The sequence below is a fragment of the Olea europaea genome, unplaced genomic scaffold (assembly GCF_002742605.1).
Source record: "Olea europaea var. sylvestris unplaced genomic scaffold, O_europaea_v1 scaffold83, whole genome shotgun sequence".
NCBI lineage: Eukaryota > Viridiplantae > Streptophyta > Magnoliopsida > Lamiales > Oleaceae > Olea > Olea europaea.
The window spans coordinates 1,088,951-1,113,588 of NW_019266740.1; the positions used below are offsets into that span (position 1 = coordinate 1,088,951).

Below are 24,638 nucleotides of genomic sequence, written 5' to 3' on the forward strand. Positions count from 1 at the left end.
CTCTTTCATTGTGGAGAGAACTCTTTGCAGGTTTTCCAACTTCATACGTGCTTCTTTGCCCAATGTAAACTAAGGCATCAGCCAAGATAGAGTACATGTAATATGCATCATCATTTTGCTGAAATTTACAGCATGATTTAGCACTTCAGTTCATGATGCTTCACCCATAGAATTAGATGTTTCTATTATCAAACTTCTGTTCTCCAGTCCACGATAAGTAACACGGAGAACTTTTTTCCCCTTAGTCTCGTATTTGTCTCCAAGAGAATCCAATCTAATAGTTCACAACAAATTTCCTCTGAGTTTCATGATGCTCTTAGTTGTATTCTCTTGAAAACAGCTATGAGACTAAGGAAAAAAAACTTCAATCCTACTGCTGATCATGAAATAGTTACTAAAGTTTGGTAATAAAAAATCTAATTCTGTGGTTCGTGCATGATTGACTGAAGCACCAAAGCAGCAAGTATATTTCAGTGAAATGCTGATGCATACTGCCTTGGATTATGTCGTGGTTAATTCCTTTGTTTCCATGAGGCAAAAAAGCATGCACAGAGTTAGAAAACCTGGAGAGAGTTGTCTCTTTGATGAAAGATCATTACCGGCTTGCAGTCTTGCACTATTCTTACATTTGGATCTTGTTCTAAAATTAGAATTAGTTCAATGCTCCAAATAGACTTGGAACTATGTTGGCGTTTCATTCTCTAAATCTTACTAGTGGTGAAACACATGGTCAGAATTATCATTCATATGGTGCCCGATAAATTCATTTCTGTTATTTCTTCCTTGGAAGGCTCTTAACTGACATTTGGTTTTACGTAGAACTTTTTGTTCCACCCGAAATTTGAGTGTCTGAAGACTTGGTAAAATCCATCTTCAAAACTTTCTTTCACAGGTAGAGTTGAAGAAACCATGTTATGGCCAATTACATCTAATTTATGGTGTCGGTTTACTCCTTTTTCTTTTTTTCTTCTATGGAGGTCACATTCTGTATCATGACTGAATCCAGAAAACAAAAAGATTTATCCTGTTTCAGCGTGTTTCCATCCTTTTGGGACTATTTAAGCAATTTTTACATTTTTCATGTTCAAATTGTTGGTTCATTTTTATGGCTCGTGATTGAGCAAAGTTGATGTTTTTCTTACGTAGTCTTAGCTCTATAACTAGCCCTGCTATTCAGTTATTGCTTGGAGCCATTTCAGTAGTATTTGCTGACTTCTGTATCATCAATTTCAGGATGATAAAGGTTCCTCCATGGACGGGCCAAGTTCTTCCACAACAAATACACGTGATATCGAAGATGTTGCTGATGAAGATGACGACGATCTCGATATGGATGAGCTAAATGAACTGGAAGCTAGCCTGTCAAAAACAACATTACAAATCAAAGAACCAGGTGATCTGTGATCTGAAAAGGCAGATTATACTCTTTAGACCCATTTCTTACTCAAGACACTTGCTGTTTATGGGTATTCTCAACTGTTGTCCCCTGCTAGAGTTACTCTCGGAGGAGAATAGTAGTGGCTCCTGTTGTCAACTGACTGCATCCTTAGTATATCTCTCAGACGAGTTGACAATCATTTCGATCTTTTTAGTCGGTAGTCGGTGCGACTTAGTTATAGATTTAAGCCAATTTTCACTAGTTATTGAAGTTCTAGTCTTGGACATAATTGTTTAGCAGTCTTCAGGGGATGGGCGTTTTCTTTGTTTGAATGGGTTGTCTATGAACTTTGAGGATTTTTGCGTCTATTTGTCTCGATTAAAAATAATAATAAAATAATGAATTGAACGCGTTTAGTGCTTGCTATTTCCTCATTTTATGCTGAATTTCTTGCCATTGCATCGAGGTATTCACCATTTACCGGTTGCATACTGTTAGATAATCACTTCTGTGGACTAATTTACTTATTATTTTTGAAATTATCTTTTACTTAATTATGAGGACGCGTAACTTTTTATTTAAAAATAATAATTTATCTCTATAAAAAATATTAAAAAGTAAAAGGTTTTATATAAAATAGGAGTAATGCTATACGTGATAATCACCGATTTATGTGGTAAATAATCACTTGAAAATTGTGTTACTTTTTAGTGAATCGAACGATGAATAAAGGAGCTCTATACCATGTGTAGCCTATGATCATCACTATCAACTATGAATTGCTAAAAATCCAATCAAAAATTTCCTATAATTCGACGATGGAGAATTTCGTTTTGGGATCTTCAAACTTTATCGAGCACATCACTTTAGTCTCTATTCATTTTTATTACTATTATTTTTTTATTATGTGAATTTTCGAACTTTCAATTAGGGTAGGTAGTCGTGGATCTTTAGAAATGGTTAACTTTTTCAATGCAATGCTATTTAACATTTGTATACGAGTCATTGAATCATTGCCACATAAGTTGGTGCTAAGCAATACTGATGATACATATGTCAAAGTTCACTTATATTTGAAACTCAAGAAAAGAGTTAAAAAGAAAAAGAAGAAAAACACTCGCCACATGTCTTAATTTCGATCATTCCCTCAAAAATAGAACGCAATAATAGCGAAACCCGTGTTGGAATAGGCACACCACCCTGTTGCACGGACTTTTTATACTGCACTAAACTTATGTTGGTCATAGGCTTATCGAGTTGACTCGTTGAGTGGATAAGTTTCGTATGATATAGATTCTTTGTCACGCTTCACTTTTCAGTTGGACTAAGTTAAGAGCAATCATGGTGAATCTTGATCAAACAATACCCAGTCCCCAAAGAGTTCCTCTATTTTGTAATGTTATTTCTCCTTTAATTGCCCACCAACGCCTGTGTTCTTATGATTCTCTTGCCTTTTCAGTCTCTGCATTTTTACAGGTATATATAACTTCACTCGTTTGCTGTATTCGTTTGTTAAGATACTTTTGTGATGACGTTCATACCTTTGATGGAGAGCATTTTTGGGGGATTATTTATACCTAAATTATTTGCTGTTATAGGATGTACCATATGATTTTTTTTTATGCGTCGACCTCATTTCTATATTGTGCTAATTATTGCGGGATCTAAGATGGCTAGTGTTGAGCAAACTTTCAGAAACAATGAATATACCGTCACACTCCGCATCACAAATACGTAGATGCATGTAAAAATGTCCGATGCTTGATGCTAGTAGCTGGAGCGAAGTTATGTTGCCACTATAAGTAACTCTATTATAATTAATGACATTAATTGATAACATCCGAGGACGTGTGGTTTTTCGTTCATGCCTCCTGCTTCCTATCATGAAATTCCCATCGATAATTTCTCCTCACATTGTCAAACTACTTTCACTACAACGAAAATGACCTTTTGCAACATGCAAAAGGCAACATTCAAGTAGTGAATGTTGTTGGACGTTGCGAAACGTTAACCAAAAGAAAAATTCCAAAAAATCAAATATATTATCCCTAAATTTTTCTTCTCCTCTCGTCTCTGCCTCAATCTTCGAGGAAATACCTGTAGATAGCCTAAATATAAGGGTGAATCTTAATATTGGACCTGAAAAAATAATTATTTAAAGAATAGCTTTTGAATAATAATCTTTCCCAAAATACCTCTCATAGAGAATTTGCAACCAAAGTCCTTACAATGTATAAAAATCTTCAATTATGTCTCCAAAGAAATATAGATCATGAATCTTTAATAAATTTAAACCAAAAAATTATACAAAGTTTTATTGATCTAAGAAATGCAAAGAGCAATCAAAATAGAAAATAATATACATAAACAAATTCTTAAATTAGAAAGAAGAATTAACAAATTAAATATAATTATTAAAGAAAAGGTTTTAACAAAAGATAGTGAATTTTATAAATTCTATTGTGATCTTATAAATACTTATGAAGATTTTAATTGGATTGAAAATCTTAACCCTTCCATTGCACGCTCCGATGAAATGGTATCAGAATCATGTTACGAACCTAAAAGTATGATGAATATAGTAGATGAAGAAAATATAATTGAAGAATTTTTGAAAAAAGTTGAAAAACATAAAAAACCAAGTTATCCCTAATTACCTAAAAACACCACAAATGAAAGTTTTGAAAATATACATAAAAGACTAGAAAATTTAAAACATAACCTACAAGTAGGAAATGCTCTTTTAGATAAAAACCTTAAAGGAAAAAATAGGATTATAATTAATCCACCTCAAGATTTTAGGATAACACAAAAAAAAAATAATAAAAGGAAAAAATATGAAGAAAATCAATATATAATTACAGAAGTAGAAGAACTAGAACAAAAATTCTTAGAATCTACTAGTGGAGAGTATGATGAATATAAAAACAGTTAGAAGAATTAATTGAACAAATTGAAAATACAAAGATGAATACTAATCAATCAACAAGTCGAGATATAAAAATAGAATTCAATAGTGATGAAGAATATGATTATCCTTATTATACTACAATACATCTTAAGGACGATATTAATCAATATAGAAAAACACAGAAAACATACACTGGAAATATAAGAAAACAATCCATAAAAGAAACAAGTCCAATGAAAGCTTATAATGAACCAATCCATACAACAAGAATATGGTTAGATTTAGATTGTGTAGATAAAAATAAAGCTATTGAAATATGGATAAAAAGTACAGACTTAGCTATACAATTTAATAAATGGGAAACATATACAGCTTTTGGATTTATAGAACATACATTCAGAGAAATTGTTTCTAAATGGTGGAGAAAGTTATCAGAAACTACTAAAGGAAGAATAAAGTATGGAGAAGATAGAACTGAAGTATTAGATAATAGAAATAGTTTAAATGATCAAAATATACAAGAAATATTAAAAAGGTTTGAAAAAGCCTTAAGAACGGAGTTATTGGGAGATAGATGTGCTTCTAATGAAGAAGAAAGAAAACAAGATGAATATAATGAAGGAATGATAGCAATGAAAAATTTAAAGATATGTGATATGTGTGAATTAGAAAGATATACATGTAAATTTGAAGAATATACTATATATTAAACTAAGGAGACTATCAAGAAAATAAACCTATACTAAAGTCTTATTTTACAAAATTACCACTCCTATGGGGAATTAAGTTATTAAAAGAATATGAGAAATTACTACCTTTAGGAGAAAAGGAAGGAGTAAAAATAGATAATCTTGAAAGTATGATTGAATTTACAAAAAAAATGATAGGCATGTGGTGCAGAGAAACTCTTGAAAGTAAAAAAGCATACAAAATAAGAAAGAATTCTTCGTGTTGTTACAAAGATATAGATCCAATTGAACAATTTGGATACCATAAGAAAAAATATAAACCATATAAGAAATATAAAAGGAAATTCAAAAACTACAAAAAATTTAAGAAAAAATTTTTTAAACCACACAAGAGATATTTCAAGAAAAGAAATTGGAATAAAAAATCTAAACCAAGAAATATTAAAAAATGTAGATGTTTCATCTGTAATGAAGAAGGACACATTGCCCCTCAATATCCTAAAAAGAAAGATAGACAGAATATAAAAATTCTTAGAATTTATGAGAAATTCCAAGAAGATAGTGATATAGAACCAACTGAGTATTTTGAAGATTTAAGTAGTGAATGCAGTAACATTTATGAATTAAATACATCCTCATTAGAAAAAGAGATAGTATATATGAATCAAAAAATACAACAAGCAGATTTAGAAATAGAAGTAGAAACAGTTGAAGAAGTTGAAGACTCAATAGAAGGTATAAATTAAGAAATTACCTTTGATATTAAAAAATACAAAGGAATAACCAAAAAAATATTAGACCTACAAGAAAAAGATGTATTCTATCAAGGATTCTTAGGAATACTACCAAGAGTAAATAAAACAATTATAAGTATGAATTATAAAGAAATGTCTATCGATATAGAAGATACTATAGGAAAAGCAAGAATTCATATAATTACAAAAGAACGGGTAAAACGAAAGTTATCCAAAATTCCTGAAAATTTAAGAAACAAACTAAAATGTATTGAAACAGAAAGAGTCCAGATAATGGTAAAAGGATTCTTTAGAGAAAGTATGAACTTACCAATAGAAATATACTGTATGAATAACAGAATTTTACAAGATCCTATAGATGCTCTATTAGGAAAAGTTGTAGGAAACTTAGTCTATCAAAAGATAATATTTACAGTAAAATCAAATTATGCAATATCACTAATTGATGAAAATATTGACCAATGTTTCAATCTATATTATAGAATTGGAAACCTGAAAATGTTACGAAAAAGTAAGGCTATTAGTATGTGCATAAAATCAATTTTTGTTTTTAGTACTAGCCATCATAACAATCTAAGAAAAATAACTGATAATATTATCAAACATAAAGATTTTGAGGAATTAGCACAATATATACCTCCTAGAAAATACCAAGAACATGAAGTCACTATATCAGAACAAATAATGCTTGATTTCCACAAACAAGCCAGAGAAATAAATTCTGAAGGAAAATTGATAAGAAGAAATAATGTCAGCCTAGAATGAGATAATCTTATTGCAAGATTCTCCTCTAGACAAGACTCTAAGATAATCAAATTCAAGAAATTAAATATTGCCGAACCATCAAATTCGCAATATTATATCAAAACAAAATATGTAAATCAAGAAGGATACAAGAAGAATCTTCTTATTCTCATAGACACTGGAGCAAATAAAAGTTATGTAAATGCTAAATTTATTAGTAATTTAATAGAATTTGAAATGTCGGAACCCTATATATTCAAGGATTATTTGGAAAATAATCTTGAAATAAGAAAATATGTAAAATTCCCTCTTATACTTATGGGAGAGGATCAGAAAGAATATACCAAAGAAATAATTCTATATAAAGATGAATTATATGGAGTTGAACGTTCACCTATATTGCTAGGAATGAACTTTCTTGATAAACATAGTCCCTATAAAATCTGCCAAAGATATTTAAAAATAACAGTTGATGATAATCCAATCATTATATCAAGAATAGATGAAAATATGAAATCATTGTTATCATGGAAAGAGTAATTGTACTAATCCCATGAGTCCATATATTGAAATTATACTCAATATAAAAAGTTATTACAGAATTAAATTTCATTTTTACTTAGATACAGGAAGTACAATAAGCTTATATTTACCAAATGTACTACCATCTGAATACTGAAAATATAATTCAAAGAAGATTGTCACTGCTACAACAGCTGATGGAAATAAGCTAATATACAGCAAATATGCTACACAAGTACATTTTCTAATTTCCTTTAGAGAAGTATTTGTTAATACAATGTATATGTCAACCACAATTGGATGTGATATTTTATTAGGACAAAATTTCCTATTAAAATATGCATCATTTACACAATATATAGATAAATATATGTTCACAACTCCTTGTACACACAAAATATTTACACCAAAAATAAACAAGACCGTTACAATAGCATATAGAGACATAAATCATCAGAGTTCCTCAACCCAACGTGGTGGATGTTGGAGTACAGAAAAATTTATACCAGTTACAGTCCTAAAAATGACAACAGAAAACAGGTTAGAAAAATTGAAAAAAGAAATTTCTGAAACATATTCTGAAAACCCATTAGAAAAATGGAATACAGACAAAGTAAAGGCAAAAATAAAATTAACTAATCCAGACACTATAGTAAGAGTCAAACCCATGAAATATAGTGTTGATGACCTAAAGGAATTTAAAGACCAGATAAAAGAACTGCTAGAAGCCAAATTGATTAGGCATAGCAAAAGCCCATATAGCATCCCAACCTTTATGGTTAGAAAACATAGCTAGATAAAAAGAGGAAAAGTCAGGATGGTAATAAATTATAAAAAGCTAAATGAAGTTACCAAATTTGATGGATATTACTTGTCAAATAAAAACACATTTATTAAGCAAGTACAAAATAAAAAGATATTCTCAAAATTTGATTGTAAGTCAGGTTTTTGGCAAATCATTCTTACAGAAGAAAGTAAATCATTCACTGCATTTAGTACGCCCAATCCTTTAGGACAATACGAATGGAATGTAATGTCATTTGGGTTTAAAAATGCACCAAAAATATTTCAAAGAAGAATGGATGAGGTAATTAAACCAATTACTCATTTTTGTATTGCATATGTAAATGATTTACTTATTCATTCAAATAATATTGATAAACATATTGAACATCTTGAGAAGTTTTGTTATATTATGAAAAAATATGGTATTACACTTTCTTAAAAGAAAGCTAAAATAGCTAAAATAGAAATAGAACTTTTAGAATTATTTATAAAAGAAGGAGAATTGCAATTGCAATCTCACATTAGAGAAAAACTTCAAGAATTTTTTGAAGAAATCAAAAATAAAAAACAATTACAAAACTTCCTTGGTATATTGAATTATGCTGAAGGATTCATTAAAAATTGTGACAAGCTCAAAAATTATTTTCTTCCAAAGTTAAAAAAAAATATAATGTGGTTTTGGGAAAAACAAGATTGTGAAAATATAAGAAAGATAAAAGAAGAATTAAAGGCATTGCCTAAACTTATAATTCCACAGGAAGAAGATTTTTTTATACTTGAAACTGATGCTTCAAATAACTTTTGGGGAACAGTATTAAAGGTTAAGAAGAATCATAAAGAATATAAATGTGAAAATAATTGTTCTCGTCCTGAGATACTTGCAGGTTATACATCAGGAATATTCAAAGAAGTTGAAACGAGATAGAGACGAACAGGAAAGAACTCATTGCTGTAAAAAGAGGAGTTCAAAAATATGAAGATTATTTATTACCAAAAAAGTTCTTGATTAGAACTGATAATACTCAAGTTAAAGTTTTTTTGAAAAATAATGTTAATCCATCTATTACCAATAGATATATTATCAGGATACAAATTTGGTTTTCATACTTCAAATTTGATATTGAATATATTAAAGAAAAAACTAACTTTCTTCCTAATTATCTCAGCAGGGATGGAACTAGAGCAACTAAGGACGAAAGTCCAAATACTTAAGATAAAATGTTCCTATTTGGAAACACAAATTCAAAATATCCAAGATAGCCTTCGAGGCAAAAACATAGCCCTTGAAGCAGAAGTAACTTGTACCAAGTCTAGTATCCCTTCACAGGGACCAGTTAATACTAGCGTTCTCCCCAAGGATAAAGGAAAAGAGAAGAAAGTAGTAGGAACCCCTTCACAGGGAATACTTAAGCATATTACTGGTAATGAAGATATTCAAAATATCAAAAGAGAAGGTAGCTCTTCACAGAGCCAAATTCAATCTAAACTTTCTATTGAAAGGATAGATCCAAAAGATATTATCAAAATATGTTATGAGGCAAAATTTTCCAAAAAAGATAACCATGAAGAAGTTATACTCTTTATTGTTATTTTTAATGTTCTATCATATTAGTATCTGGAGATTGGAAAGTGGATGAAGACTCTCCACTATTCAAAATACAACAAGATAAACTTCTATCCAAGAGCACCAGCCAACTGGGTACGAAACTATTTTGAAATAGGAAATATATTCTGTATATATCCCAGCAAAGATCTCAAAGAAATAGCCCAACTTCTAGCCAACATCAGGAAGGCTGTTAAAAGATATACTAAGTTGTCAAGATAACAAACATATACATCAGATTCCATTCAGCAACCATGGAATGAGATCCTGTTCTTGAATATATGCATCCATCGTTCCATGTTATCAAAATGAGACTTACAAACCAACGTTTTTTACCAACCAACCAAAAGGTTGTTAAAAATGGATACCAAGATATCATAAATATGATACCCTACAGAAGAGCAAAATGGTACAAAGAGATATTTGAACATGTAACTCAGATAATTATTTAGAAAGAAAAAATATGAATTTATCCATTTGAGAAAGAAAACCATGGAGAAGTTCGATCGACAACTACAACCATTTCTTCATCCTGCTGTCTTCATTTTCTATGACTTGGACCGGCGCTTCTTCACGCGGGTGTGATTTGGAGCACGTTTTCGTATTTATACCCTCAAATCATGAGGTATGTCAATTCGAGATGTGCTTTAGTTTAGCGTTCTTCGGCTTAGTGAATAATTGATGAAAATGTTTGGCGAACTTCATGCGTTTATACATTTGAATATGGGCTACTGGTTCGTTTATAAGTTTTTCTGGAGGTTATGATTTCTAATTTGCTGTTCTCTCCTTAAGATTATAGAAGCAATACAGTTTATATTAAGCTTCTCAACCTCTAGTTTGGTCTTTCCGTAATTGTTATTCTTTTTCTTTTTCTTTTATACCTAGGTGTCCGCCTTATAGCGACTAATCCTAGGACCTATCCAGCTTCCAATGTTTCTCCATATGCAGGCGGCTGTTGAGGACTTTTGCAACAGTCTTGAACAAAATGATCATAGGTAAAAGAGTAATGCCGAAGTGCTCGAAAATGGGTGATCGAATGGATGATCGACCCTCACATGAAGCGTGGACCCCGCGTGAATAAAATAATGCTCGACTTTCGAGGTATGAGTATTCGATCATCCCACATGTCAATCATTATGTTTGTGTAGTATGGTCCTAGATAAAATTTGTGGACTTGATGCTACTTCTGGATAATGCAATTAATTAGTAATTGCTGCAGTCACCCTATTATAGGCCTCATTGTCTGTACACGTGTGAGAACTTGGACTTTCATTTCTCCATATTTTATGTAGTCCAAGTGATATATATTAGTTTTATTTTCGTATTTCTTTCATTTAAAATTACACATTAAATTACATTTTGACCACAACTTTTCTTTTATTAGATATTCTAAAATTCTCCAACTGTTATTACTTCTTTATACTTCACACTTACTAAAAAAAAAAAAAAATTAAAAATTAGCTTCGCTACAAACCACTAATTTTACTAAAAGAACTCCCATCCCTTGCAAAAAATCACTTAAGCACCACTAATTCTTGAAAACTGGGACCTCTCATTTTCTATGCTTTATTTTGAAACCAAGCTCTAACTTTTAATTTCTTCATTTATTAACAGCGAGTAGGGTTTGTGGATGAGGATTTACAACGGCTGAGGGAAGTGCTTTATTGAGCAGAATATTAGAATGGGGTTAAAAGGGCATTTATGCATATCCGATTTTCGATTAAAAAAATAAATAAATTGAGTTCATTTTATTTATAAACTTTTTATAAACATTTAAAATAATTTTGTATCGACTCATTGTGATGAATTTGGAAGTTTGACTCATTTACTCAATTTTTATTGTTATCTATTTATAATTTAAATCGTTTGTCAATATTATACGAATATGATGAAAAACTAATAATTGTAAAGTTCTATGCAAATTGGTCACAATATATGAACTAACTGGTTATAAAATTAATTTTCGGTCACAACTTATCAAATTATTGATCGCAACTTATTTCTCAATCACAAATCAAAAACTTTATTGGTCATAGATTATTTATCGATCATAAATCAAAAATTTTATAGATCAGATTATTCATTGGTCACAAAATCAAAACTTTTATTATTTACAACTCATCTATTTATTGCAAATTATTAAATTAATTGGTCACAATTAATTTTTCAGTCATAACTTAATCAATTGTGAGTTATAGTCACAAAATTTAGGTCATATCTTACAAATCAATTATTGGTCATAATCAACCAAAAAATTAGTTACAAGCATATCCATTCCCATCTCATCTCATCCCATCCACCACCATCGCAACGACAACGACAACTACCATCACTATTATCATTATTGCCATCGAACCTCGCAAAACCATAATAGTTGCCCAAACACCAACAAAATTGTCGCAACGTCGCCCAACCACCAACAAAATCATTGCTGCCACTACCACCACCAACAAACCACCGCCATATTGCCACTCCAACATACCAAAACCACACCAATGCCCGTTCCACCACTATCACCATCTGTAACACTACCATCGCAACTCAACACTGCATCGCCGCCACCACTGTGACCACTACATAGTTCGTTCCACTTCGTCGCTATCGCCACCAACAACACTATGACCACCATTGCCATCACAGCCACCGCATCACTACCAACTCCTTTTCAAACCACCAAAAAAACCCAAAACCATTGCCCATGTGTACTATCTTTTGTTGGCCAGATCAACTCACTGTAACACCGTCGACCACCATATTTTCACCATCGCTTCTCCAAATCAACAAACAAATCATCAAGAGCCTCCACCAAAATCAAACCAGACCAAACTAGTCATCTCCTTCACACAACTGCTATCTCAGCCACCTCCACCCACATTAAACCACCAAACCACCACCACCACATCGATCTTCAAAAAGTTAGTCGAGCAACGCTGTTATTGATGATGACCGCTTCGCCATCGGTACAGCCTCCTTCACAGCACCGCTGTACCAACGCTCAAGTGGTGAGCGACGTTTGCTGCTATAAGTGTTGGTGCAGTGTCGATGACAATGCCGGTGTTGGTGAAGTCTAGGAGAGCGAGAGATTGATAGGTAGAGAGAATTGAAATTTAGGGTTAAGGATAGTGAGGTGGGTGGGGGGATAAAGGTTGGTATATAAATTAATTTAATTTTATAATAATAATAATAATATTATTATTAAATTATTTTCTAATTTTTGAATAAATAAATTTTGTATCTCATTTTTTAAGTTGGATCTTAAAACATATGGATGTGATTTCCACTCTATATAAGTCATAGGCCTTTGAATAGGAGAGCACGGACTAGCCTCTTATGGCTTCTATGTCCATTTCCATTTTTGACGATGACAGGGAATTATGGAGACCCCAAACTTGACTTAGTTAAAGACTTGTCAAATTAGTTTCCTTATTAAATTGTAACTAACACATCCAATTGGGTTAAGCACGCGGCACCCACGGCAAAAACAGAATCCATCCACAGAAGGTAACTTTAATTGCATATATAAATCCATATTACTTTTCCTAAATTGAAATCCCTTTATTTTGTGGATTTTGTTACATGTATATTCAGATTTATATAATGGTTTACACAATGTCATTTGACATTTTACTATTGAATAATGCTATTTTGACAGAAGAAAATTGATAGAATCGGTACCAGAATCCTAGGTAGCGGGAAGTGATTTGATAGAATAGATGATTGTATTTTAAACAGACTAACGATAGAGTGTCATATGACATTATGTCAACCACTATATCGAGTATTTTGGCACTGTAGCATAACTGCTCTACATTTGCCAGCTTAAAACACAATCAGCAATTTCATCCAATTTTTTCCTTTCATATTATATTATGTAATCAATTATGTACAAGTATCAAAATCCTTATTTTTTTTGGCACTTCTAGTCAAAATCATGACACAAGTCACTCTAATGCTTGTGTGAAAGTGAAGTTGAATGAGTTTTTTTTTCTCTTTCGATATTTAACCTGACTTTTTTCTTGTTATTCAAACCATTAACTTGATATACAAAATCCTATGTTTTTCACATGTTTATAAAATGACCAATCAATTTTTTTCCCATATTATCTTTGATCATCCAAATCATCAAACTATCTTGCGAACAAATTCAAAAAGAAAAAAAAGAAAAAGGATAAACGTAAATAATTATAAAAGTCACTTCCCAACTTTAGCCCATGTTTGGTTTAATATAAGGTCAAAGTCAACAATTAATTTCAATAATATGTTTCATGGAATTCATAATTTAACAATAAATTTTATCAATATTTATCAAAATTTACTAAATATTTGATTTTAATTTCCACCAAACAAGTATTTAATTTAGGATGTTTGTTTGTCAATTGTTTTGGAGTCCTAGCCCAACTCTCATTACATCTGGACCTTACTCGTGTCCATCAAAACCGACTCTTCATTATTATGATGGTATAAATAAATAAACATTTCCTTTAAAAAGCCGCCCTTTTCAATTGTTTATTTTCTTTACTCTGTTATGTTATCTTTCATCCTCATTATCTGTTTCCGTATATACATACAATACATACGTGCGGTATTTACATATATGCGTTTATATATTATTTGTTAATTGGAAAAGGGCTGCTAAACCCTCATTTCCTGTTCTCCTTATGAAACTCAACTGAAACCCTATTTTTTCATTCTCGCGCACCAAAAACGCAGTGCCCTTGTACCCCTCTCCCTTCCCCGGTTCCCCCCAACACAAAAATGGCCGCCGCCGCCGCCCGCCCCCTTGTCACCGTACAAGCCCTAGAGAATGATATGGCCACTGATGGAGCCTCCTTGCCCCTTCCTGATGTGATGAAGGCATCGATCCGCCCGGATATCGTGACATTTGTTCACGGTCAGATCTCCAAGAATGCCCGTCAGCCTTACGCCGTGTCCAAGCGCGCCGGCCACCAAACCTCTGCTGAGTCATGGGGTACTGGTCGTGCTGTGTCGCGTATCCCTCGGGTTCCTGGTGGTGGTACTCACCGTGCCGGACAGGGGGCCTTTGGAAACATGTGCCGTGGTGGTCGCATGTTTGCTCCTACCAAGATCTGGCGCCGCTGGCATCGGGCAGTGAATGTTACACAGAAACGTCATGCTGTGGTTTCTGCCATTGCCGCATCTGCTGTTCCTTCACTGGTACTTGCTCGTGGGCATAGGATTGAGGAGGTTCCTGAGTTGCCTCTAGTTGTTTCTGATTCAGCTGAGGCTCTGGAGAAGACAAATGCTGCTATTAAAATCCTTAAGCAAATTGGAGCTTATACTGATGCTGAGAAGGCTAAGGATAGTCTTGGTATTCGCCCTGGAAAGGGTAAAATGCGCAACCGCCGCTACATTTCTAGGAAAGGCCCTCTGGTTGTTTACGGTACTGAGGGTGCAAAGCTCGTGAAGGCATTCCGTAATATTACTGGTGTTGAGGTAGCTCATGTGTCACGACTCAATCTTCTCAAACTGGCTCCTGGAGGTCATCTTGGGAGGTTCATAATCTGGACCAAATCTGCTTTTGAGAAATTGGACGATATTTACGGGAAATTCGATAAACCATCTGAGAAGAAGAATGGTTATGTCTTGCCTAGGGCGAAGATGGTAAATGCTGATTTGGCTAGGATCATTAACTCTGATGAGGTGCAGTCTGTGGTAAAACCGATCAAGAAGGAGATCAAGAGGGCTCCATTGAAGAAGAACCCGCTGAAGAATCTGAATGTGATGCTGAAGCTTAACCCATATGCTAAAGCTGCAAGGAGGATGGCTCTGTTGGCTGAGGCACAGCGCGTTAAGGCTAAGCAGGAGAAGCTTGACAAGAAGAGGAAGCAAATCACTAAGGTACTTCTGTCTTCACTTTTTATTTTGTTATGGATGCTATTGACTAGTTTGTCGATTGTGCTTGATTGAACATTTTAATTCTGATTTTATTCACCTAATTATTTCTGCTACAATGCATAATTTCTATTAGGTACACGATCTCTGATTATATCTTTTCCCACTGTAAATATGTCGATATAGTTTTAAAAAATTGATTTTGAAGTTTTTCTTATCCTAAATGATTAAAATGCCGCTGCTACTAAGGAAACATTTCTGATGTGGATGAATAAGAAAACAAATGTATAAAAATGAATCAGTATAAGAGGTCTAATTATGCTTGAATGAAGATATATCTGAAGATTGTGATTGTGAATGAAGGTAGTACCTAAGACAAATCGAATTGCCTATATTGAATGTTAATGTTGATTGAGAGAAGATTGTGATGTTTCACCATTGATTTTCATTTTGTTTTGGAATTGGTAAGATGCTTTCTGTACTTTCACTTCGCACTCCTAAATTCCAGTATCTCCGTATGAAATGTGGAATTAAACTTTGAATGAATTCGCATACAATCGTATCATAGTATCATTTGCACACTATTTTTTCTTCTTGTGTTATTTTCTTGTATGTACTATGTACATGAAACTACACTTTGTTTGTTATAGTTCTGAATTTTGAACATGTTCTGATATTTTTTTCTTCTTGTATTGTTGTGTCCTGTGTGGCTTTGTACTCTAGTAATTAAGAAACTACTATAACTAAGCTCTCTGGACCTTTGCCTCACACAGTATCATACCCAGTTCATGTTTTACTTGTATCTCAAAATCATCTTACATCTTGCCTTCATTGTTTTCTGTTTGCTATCTTCTGCAGGAGGAGGCTTCTGCAATTAAGTCTGCAAGTAAGACATGGTACAAGACCATGATCTCAGATAGTGATTACACCGAATTTGAGAACTTCTCAAAGTGGTTGGGCGTCTCCCAGTGATTTATCTCTGTTTGCAGTCTTCTAGAACCTGTTTTGTTATCATTTATTTGTTTTACTCGTTTCTCTTGTTTTTTTTTTCTGGATTTTAAGACATTAAGGCGATCATATTTGAGGGGAATTACAGCAATAACTTTTCTTCAATTAAGTTCTTGGACTAGCCCTTCCTTATAATTTGGCGTCGTAGTTTATGGCTAGTTTGAGAAATTTTAGTTCAGGAGTGTCGTTGATTAGTACTTTGCATTTTCGTGATCCAATTTTGGTTGTTTACTTATGTGATGAGTTTTTGGTTTGTTCTGCTTCTCCATTTTTGCCTGTTTATCTGCTTGTCTTTCTTTGTGCGTTACTAGAATGCATTGAACTGGATAATGGATAGGCATACTAAAATTGCGTGTTACCTTTTTAACAATCAAACGCTCTTTCTTAATGGTAATAGATGGAACGAATGTTTAATTTTCTTTTCGTTTGCTTATGTTAGATCGAAACTATTGTAAGGATTGGGTTTTCTAATAATTTCTTAAAGCTTGAACAGAAATAAGACTAATTTAAAATTAGGATAGGTACGCTGCAAGTTTGTCAAAGATTGATGAATAATGCAATTTATCTGAAAAATAACTAGGGTTTATTTATAATAAAAAAATGAATCCCGTTGCATTATGAATGAGTAGGCTGCATATAAAAAATGTTTATATAATTTTTCAAAATAATAAAAAAAGAAATTGTTTACCATTTATAGATTGGATAAAAAAATATATGTATATAACCTAAAATCCTAATTTGGGTAGTAATTTGTCTAAAATTCTTGATCCTAACCCTAAGAAATCATGACTAATTCCTACTTTGTTATTTCTCGCCTTACATTATATTGTTATATTTCAAAGGTTAGTACGTTTTAATCTTTACAATTTATGCTTTTTATGAATTAAAAAAGTTTAGGCTAAGTTGATAAATAAAATGTTCATTCTTTGCGATTTAAGTTTTTTATATTCTTACATTGTTTACAAATTTAAATAAGAGTTTTTAAATTTTTTATAACGCGTGACAATTGAACTTGATATATTCATAGATTGGGCTATGGTATATCTTTGTGGTTATCTCGAGTTCGTGGTTTTTTTTTTTTTTTTAAATATAATTTTTCCTTTTTACTTAAACAAAGCAAGTTCAAAACGTGGACTGCCATTTCTTGATACTAATATAAGTATGTTTCTTATTAGTATTTTTTATGCTAGTTCGTTTTAAAAGTAGAAGAATTTACGTATTGTCATTTGATTTTGAACAGTCATTTTATTAATATTTTGCTCATCACAAGAAAATGTATAAAATTATGTATTTGATACAAATAATCAATTCAATTAATCGAAAGAAAAACATAGAATCAATATTTAATACTAATAATTAGTCAAATAAACACAATTCGTTAGATATAAGTTAAATTTTGTATAACCAATTTATGCAAATTTAGGTTCTAATTATTTGAAAATTTGATTGAAAAGTGAAAATTCGTAGTAGATGTGATAATTGTAAAGAAATTATAAATAAATTTTAAAAAATTAGAAGGGTTAAAATTAAATTTTGGTAAAAGACGTGAGGGAAAGAATACGATAGAGTAATTAAAAAGAGAGAAAATTCAATTTTATTGTGATTTCGCCTCTGGTTGATGGGGATCAAAGTTCGATTTTCAGTAAAATTTTAAAAGTTAAGGAATCCATTTCATATGTTATTAAAACTAATTGTTAACTTTAATTTAGATTAAAATTTAAATTTCAATCGATATCAAACAAGATTTTACAAAAAAAAAATGGAAAAAGGAAAATCTCAAAAGTTGGGGGGTCAAGTGACCCCCTTGGGTCCGCCCATGTGTGAATCAAAAGGGCCTATAAGGAAATATTTATTTATATAAAAAATGTTATGGATAGAACCAAACTCGAATTGGAATCGAGGGTTTGAGTTTGGATTTGATTCTAATAATTATAAGGATCCAAATGATTCTATTTATGAAATATTCGAAGTATAATTGATAGTTCTGAATATTGGAATATTTTGACCGATTCAATCGATGTCCAAGCCTAGTTGTAAGCCTTGTGACAATGAAGGCTCGACCCTTCAAAGGGCTATATAGGACCCCAAACGAGGTGCATGCTACACCTAGGTTAATTCTTGTGGAGTTAGGAAGTATTGTATGCTGTAACATGGGCCAATGTGGTGGATATATTGTGGATTTTGATAGAGCGTGTGATTTTATTATTTTTTTTATGATGGGGGAACCTGCAACCGTTACTATTCGTATGTGATTTTGGATTGAGGGATGATGGATGGAAGAGGTCCTCACTCGAGACATATTATGGTTATGTGGCATTCCTTAAACATTGATTTTTAGGATAGATTATAGAATGAAAGAGTTTTTACTCTGTGGCATAGCAATACGACCTTGTTATATTGCTAGTATGTTTGATATGTAACAAAAGATATGAATATGTATAATAAATAAAGTTTAATTAGATATCTTTCTTTTTAAATATTTTCTAATTTAACATACCAAATAAGTTCTATGTGATTTCCATCCTCCCATTGACCGTTGATCAATTTCATCCTTATTGAGGGACTAAGCTGAGTTGAGTCGAGGTTTTTAGATACCCGAGCTCAATTTATGTTCACAAAACTAGATGCGGCTCGACCCTTTGGTTCGTAGGTCTGATTGGTTGAGTTGAGCCGTCTACAAACTAACAAACCGACTCGTTTTTTTAAAAATTAATAAAATAAACTAAAATATGAGTTGATCCATGAGTCCAAAATAAACCAAATTGTGAAAAAGAATTCGAGCTTCATCTTAATACGAATTTGAACCGTCTATAGACGTAATCCTCTCGACCCTTGCCTTGTGCCACGCCAATCCTAATCCTTGAGCAAAACATTAAGATTAACAAACATTAGCATGACACAGACAATAATGTTCCAATAAAGTTGCCAAACATTTAAAGCCACGAGGACAATTGGACGATCAAAATCTCAAGTCAAGACATAATCACGAATCCATAAGAGTTATTACATAAGCAATGATGTCACCTGTTGGGTTTGTTGCGAGTCAAATTCATCCAGGGTTTGTGCAATTTCTGTGTATTCAACCTTGAAGATGTCTAAATAAGATTCATAGAGGAAAAACGGAATTAACAGCGCTAGCTGGACGTTTGAGTGACGAGACGAAATTTGCGGCAGCAAGTTGTTGCTTGCCACGCCCTTGAGCACCGTGTCATTCCAAGTTTTTCTTTTTTATTCCACGTATTTTGACTTAGTTTTCATTTTTAGAGGTATTATTAAGATTTGACATCTACTTTTTTTATATAGTTTGACATCTTTTCATAGTCAGAGTATGATTTTACCTCATTATTACTTAGATTCTAATTATTTGTGAGATACACAATATTGTTGTAATTTTCTTTCTCTATTACTGTTGAATAAAATGTCCAATTCTTTAGACAAATTAAATTCTTATTTCTTGTGTTCTTGTTATTGTAATCAACACTTCATATCTGCCGCATAACCTCGTTCTGCCTCGACATCACCTAATCATAAAAAATGATTTATTGTAACCCATTAAATTTTAATTGACTGTGTAATATGATTTCTTCCTCATTTTCGATAAATCCAATGTAAGGTGCTAGGAGATTAAGAAAATTAACAGGAATCATCGTACCTTATTACTTCCAAATCTTCATGTAGTGAATATGTGAACGGAATCCGTTTATTTTAATATTGAAGCCTTCATCCAAGGAAATTATGTGCATAATTAATGGGAATATGATTATAATAATGCACTTGTTGTACTTGTATTATAGTTAAGTGGAATTGCAATTCGTTGTCCTGCTTTTATCTGCTTATTTTTAGTTTAACCTATTTGCAATCCACGTTTCTTGAATTTAGTAGGTCTAAAAATTATAATCAATGATTTTAGCACCTTATAGTTCGTCATATCGAAATAAATATTTTTACTAAAAAAATGCAAGTTATTTCGAATTGTGAATTTACGTCGCAAGACATGGCTGATTGAATGACAAATGTAACCATATTAGATTTCCAGTAGCACCAGGTGAATCGATCAAGTTGTGTTCTCCCCAAACATGTGTACCTGACCATTGATCCAAGGTTGGGATGGTCACCACCTGACCTATTGATCGGATATTTCCACCCGACCCTACTTGTTTAGGCCAAGGACCTGACATCGGGCAGTACTCATGACCATCACCACGGTCAAAGGGCTAAAGCCCCTTGTACAAAAGTTTTTCTAGAGAACTCACATGAGTGGCCCCCATGCGGTGATAAAAAAAATTGGCAAAAAATTCACCCACCCACCTTTATTGTGAGAATTCTGGAGCACTTCTGTGAAAAAATTTCAGTAGATTTAGCTCAGTCTACAGTCAAAGATCCACCCATGAGATAACACCTTAAGAGGTGATATCCCATTGCCTTGCTCGCTCCCTCTTGTTGGGAACCAATCCCAGAGTCCTCCTACGCAACTAAGAGTATTTCCAACATACTCTTTAAATACGAAATGTTTTATATTTTAAAAAATTAATCCTTAAAATCAAGTTCCAAAAAACTTTTTAAATTAATATTTTAATTTAGATGCATTCAAAGTGATATAGAAAAATAATAAAATAATCTAAAGAAAAACTTGTTAAAATAAAAGATAAAGAAAAATGATAAATATTTGTGAGAGTCGTAAAATTAAGGGTGCGTTTGATTACAAGTAGGAAAATTACATGGAAAGAAAATGAATTTCAGGGAATTGAATTACCTAGAAATTGTTTTCATGAAAATTGTAAATTATTGTGTTTGATTGTATAAATTTTTCACGTGGAAAATGTTGAAGTAAAGGTATTTTTTGATGTTCGTTTGACTTTGTTTTACGTGAAAATTGTCAATTTCAGGGATATCCTCTTTTACAATTATTCCTAAAATTTGTTCCTATTGCCAACAATTAAAAAAAATAAAAAAAGCAAAAAAATAAAAAATAAAAATAAGGTGGAAAACCAAAAACCACCTATCCCCTAGGAAAAAAAAAGATGGAAAATCACGCTTTAAGGTGTTGTACCTAGAAATTCATGGAAAATCAATTCCCTGGAAAATTTTGTCAATCAAACAGGCCAAAAGTAAAAGTTGGAATTCGAATTCCAAGTTCCATGGAAAATTTTGTGTAATCAAACGGGGCCTAAGTGTTAAATATAAATAACTTGTTGGAGTACTTCAAGATTTCAATTTTCTAAATTTATAGATATCTTCCAAGGATAGAATATGTTCTTTAAAAATAGAGAGTCTTATCTAATCTCCCTGGCATACAAGTCTTCTTATTGTATTAGGATTTCTACTTCTACAAACTAGAATAAGTCCTCGTTTGACCCTCTTTAAAACTCTTCAATTTAATTTAAATTTTTCTCTATCCTACTTTCACCTACACAATATTCAATAAAATAATATTATACAAATCGAAAACTTTTCATTCTTTTACAATCATCAATTTAAAAAAAAAAAAAACACTATTCCCCTCATTTTAAACCTAAATAATGGGGGCCAAACTGGGGCTAAATAGGTGCCTTTTGTTTAAAATTTCACTACGCTTTCATTGAGAAAATTTTAGATTTATGCAAGCCTTTCTATTCCCTTTCACCTAAGAAATCAGTTTTAGAGAATAGATGGAACAACCATCTCTTGCAAGACCCCTCAAGTTTAGAATCATCCACCTCTCCTCTCGAGAGTCCCTTTTTTTCCTCCCTCTTAGGGCTTGCTTGGGAGTTTTTTGCATTGATTTTGGACGGTTTAAAATATTCAAAATTGGAATAGTATAAGGAAAAATTACCTAGAAACCTAGGTTTAAAGATCCCTTTTCAACACCAAGGGGATTAATTTTAAATTTCAACATTTAGGTGCTAATTAGTTTTTAATAATTATAATTAATAAAAAATTAATTAAACCTATTCTACGTAACACCCGGCAACGCCACCCCCATTTCATTCCCAATTTCAAAACCTAACCATCTTTCACCTTCTCTCATCTTCCATCTCTTTATCGTCTCTATCAATTTCTCTACAGTCGCCCACCCATCAAACCATCTACATTTTCGGCGCCACGAAGCATCACCGACCACCGCGGCGAAGGAACCGGCCATGACTTGTCTTGCAACACCTCTGCTTCTGTTCGAACCGATGATCGTTTCTGGTAGCAGCGAGCGCTTGTCGCTGTTGCTAGTACCACTTGCCGCTACTTGCAGAAGCAACGATTTTTCTTGCGAGTTGCAACCACTGTGATGAAGAACCACGGTTTCTCTTGCGAGTTGCTACACCTTTGCTTCTACTCAAGGTGCTCGACACCATAAATGAGGTGGTGCTGTGGAAATGGGCGGAACTGATGGAGTGGTGGCGACGAGTAATTCTCTCTCCAGCGATGGTGAAGTGGCGACGGTGGTGGTCATTTCGGTTGTAGTTCTCTCTTTTCAGATTTGGTATCTATGTCTTTCTTCATACATTTTTTTTTGCCTCTGTGCAGGTGATGATGGGTTGTTCGGTGGCTGTAGATTGAGGTGTGGATGGGTGGTGGAGGTGGTGGTATGGGTGTTACCTTGCTGGTGGTGGCAGCGACGATGCATCTAAGGTTGTAGTGGTGCCGGTTGTTATTGGTTTTTATCGTTGGTGGTTGTGGTCGCGTGGTACAAGTGGCAGTGGTAGGTTTTGTTGGTAGTGTGGTGCATGCGACAATGGTGGTGGGTTTTTTTATTTTTTTATTTTGTTATATTGCAGGCAGCGAAGGCTCCTTTTTCTATTATTGATGTTTGATGGTGTGGTACAACAGGTAGTTTGCTAGTGGTCATTTTTGTTGTTGTTGGTGATTGTGGTTGTGTGGTGCAGGGAGAAGTTGTGTGGTGGTTGTTTTTTTGTTATTAATGTTGTTGGTGGTGTGGTGCAAGTGGTTATTATGTGGTGGTCGTAATTTTTTTTTGTTGTCATGACTGCTTGTGATCAAACTTGTGTTAACTATGACTTGGTTATATATCGTAATTCATTGTAGTTCATTAATCACGGGTCACTATCATTTTGTGTAGGTCACAAATCAATATAAACAATTCACGGATTAATATTGACAGGTAATAGGTCACATTTTGTGGAGTCACAAATCAAATTTATAGGTGCCATTTTATATTACAAGTTAGGTAACAATTTATGTCAAAAATCATATTTAATGTCACCTATTAAAAACAAAAAGAAAAAAGTACGATGGAGCGGTTCTAAAGGTCACAGTTCACTAGTCACGGGTTTGAGTTCACGAGTCACTGTCATTTTATATAGTCTCAAATCAATATATGCGAGTCACGAATCAATATTAACAGATCACATGTCACGTTTTGTAGAGTCACATATCAAATTTACAGGTCACATTTTATGTTATGAGACATAGGTATTTGCGAGTCAAAAGTCGAATTTCATATGTTGTAATGTGCACTTGTCACAGATCTAATAGAAGTGGTCAAATGTCATTGAAAAAGAGAAAAAGGAAAAAAAAAACTAAGACCTGTAAATTTTTTGAATTTGTGATCAATGAATAAAATATATAAATTTTTTTATTAGATTTGTAACCTATAAATCTTTTATTTGTTACCAAAAATAATTTGTATTCAATTAATTCAATAATTTGTAACTAAATTGTACAAATTAATTCAATAGTGTGTGACCAAAATTTATTTCTTAATTTTGAAATCGATCATATGCATAGGTCACAAATTTAATAGAACTGGTCACATGTCACAGATTTAATGAAATCAATCACAGATCATTGACTTTAAAAAAAAAGGTATGATGTTAGTTATCAAAACAATCGCCGAAGCCATCGTCAGGAGGTCGCTGAAATTGTCGTCAGAGTGGTTGTCGGAACTCGAACTATTGGAGGTGGGGTTATGGGTTGTCGAAATATTCGCCTGAGCCGGAGCAGTCGCGGGAGTTGGAGCCGGAGCAATCACCGGAGGTGGGAGGGGAGGAGAGAGAGAGAGAGAAGAATGATTTGAATTTAAATTTTAAAATTTGGTGAGGTGGGGTGCGATGGGGTGGGGTATTAATTATATTATATTTTTATTAAATATTTAATAATTTCATTTACCACCTGATTTTAGAAAAAAATTAAGAAATTTGTTGAGATTGAAATATGATTTTTATATGTAGGATTTATGTGGTCTAGTATAATTCTATCCGGCTCTCTCAACCTACAAAATCGACGACTTTTGCCCATTTATCATCGTATTCTCTTCTAATTTTACTATTCAAAAAATAATTATTTTCAACCAACTTATTTTTTTTTAAAACTAATTTGTAAATAAAAATATAATAAATAAAAAGATTATTTATAAGCAAAAAATTATATTGTAACTAAAAAAGTTACTTATAAGATA

General features: G+C 32.7%; 1 protein-coding gene across 1 annotated transcript; it reads left to right on the plus strand.

Annotated features, from left to right (window-relative positions):
* Positions 1–14,025: 14,025 nt before the first annotated feature.
* Positions 14,026–16,460, plus strand: LOC111391733 (60S ribosomal protein L4-1). Its single transcript, XM_023016984.1, has 2 exons — positions 14,026–15,247; positions 16,100–16,460. The coding sequence occupies exons 1-2, from the start codon at positions 14,144–14,146 to the stop codon at positions 16,211–16,213; spliced, it is 1,218 nt and encodes a 405-aa protein (XP_022872752.1). The 5' UTR covers positions 14,026–14,143; the 3' UTR covers positions 16,214–16,460.
* The last annotated feature ends 8,178 nt before the right edge of the window (positions 16,461–24,638 follow it).

Bases quoted from the DNA above. Each gene is read 5' to 3' on its own strand.
- LOC111391733 (XM_023016984.1), top strand. From the start codon at position 14,144: ATGGCCGCCGCCGCCGCCCGCCCCCTTGTCACCGTACAAGCCCTAGAG. The intron at 15,248-16,099 runs GTACTTCTGTCT...TATCTTCTGCAG, and splicing joins AGAGGAAGCAAATCACTAAG to GAGGAGGCTTCTGCAATTAA.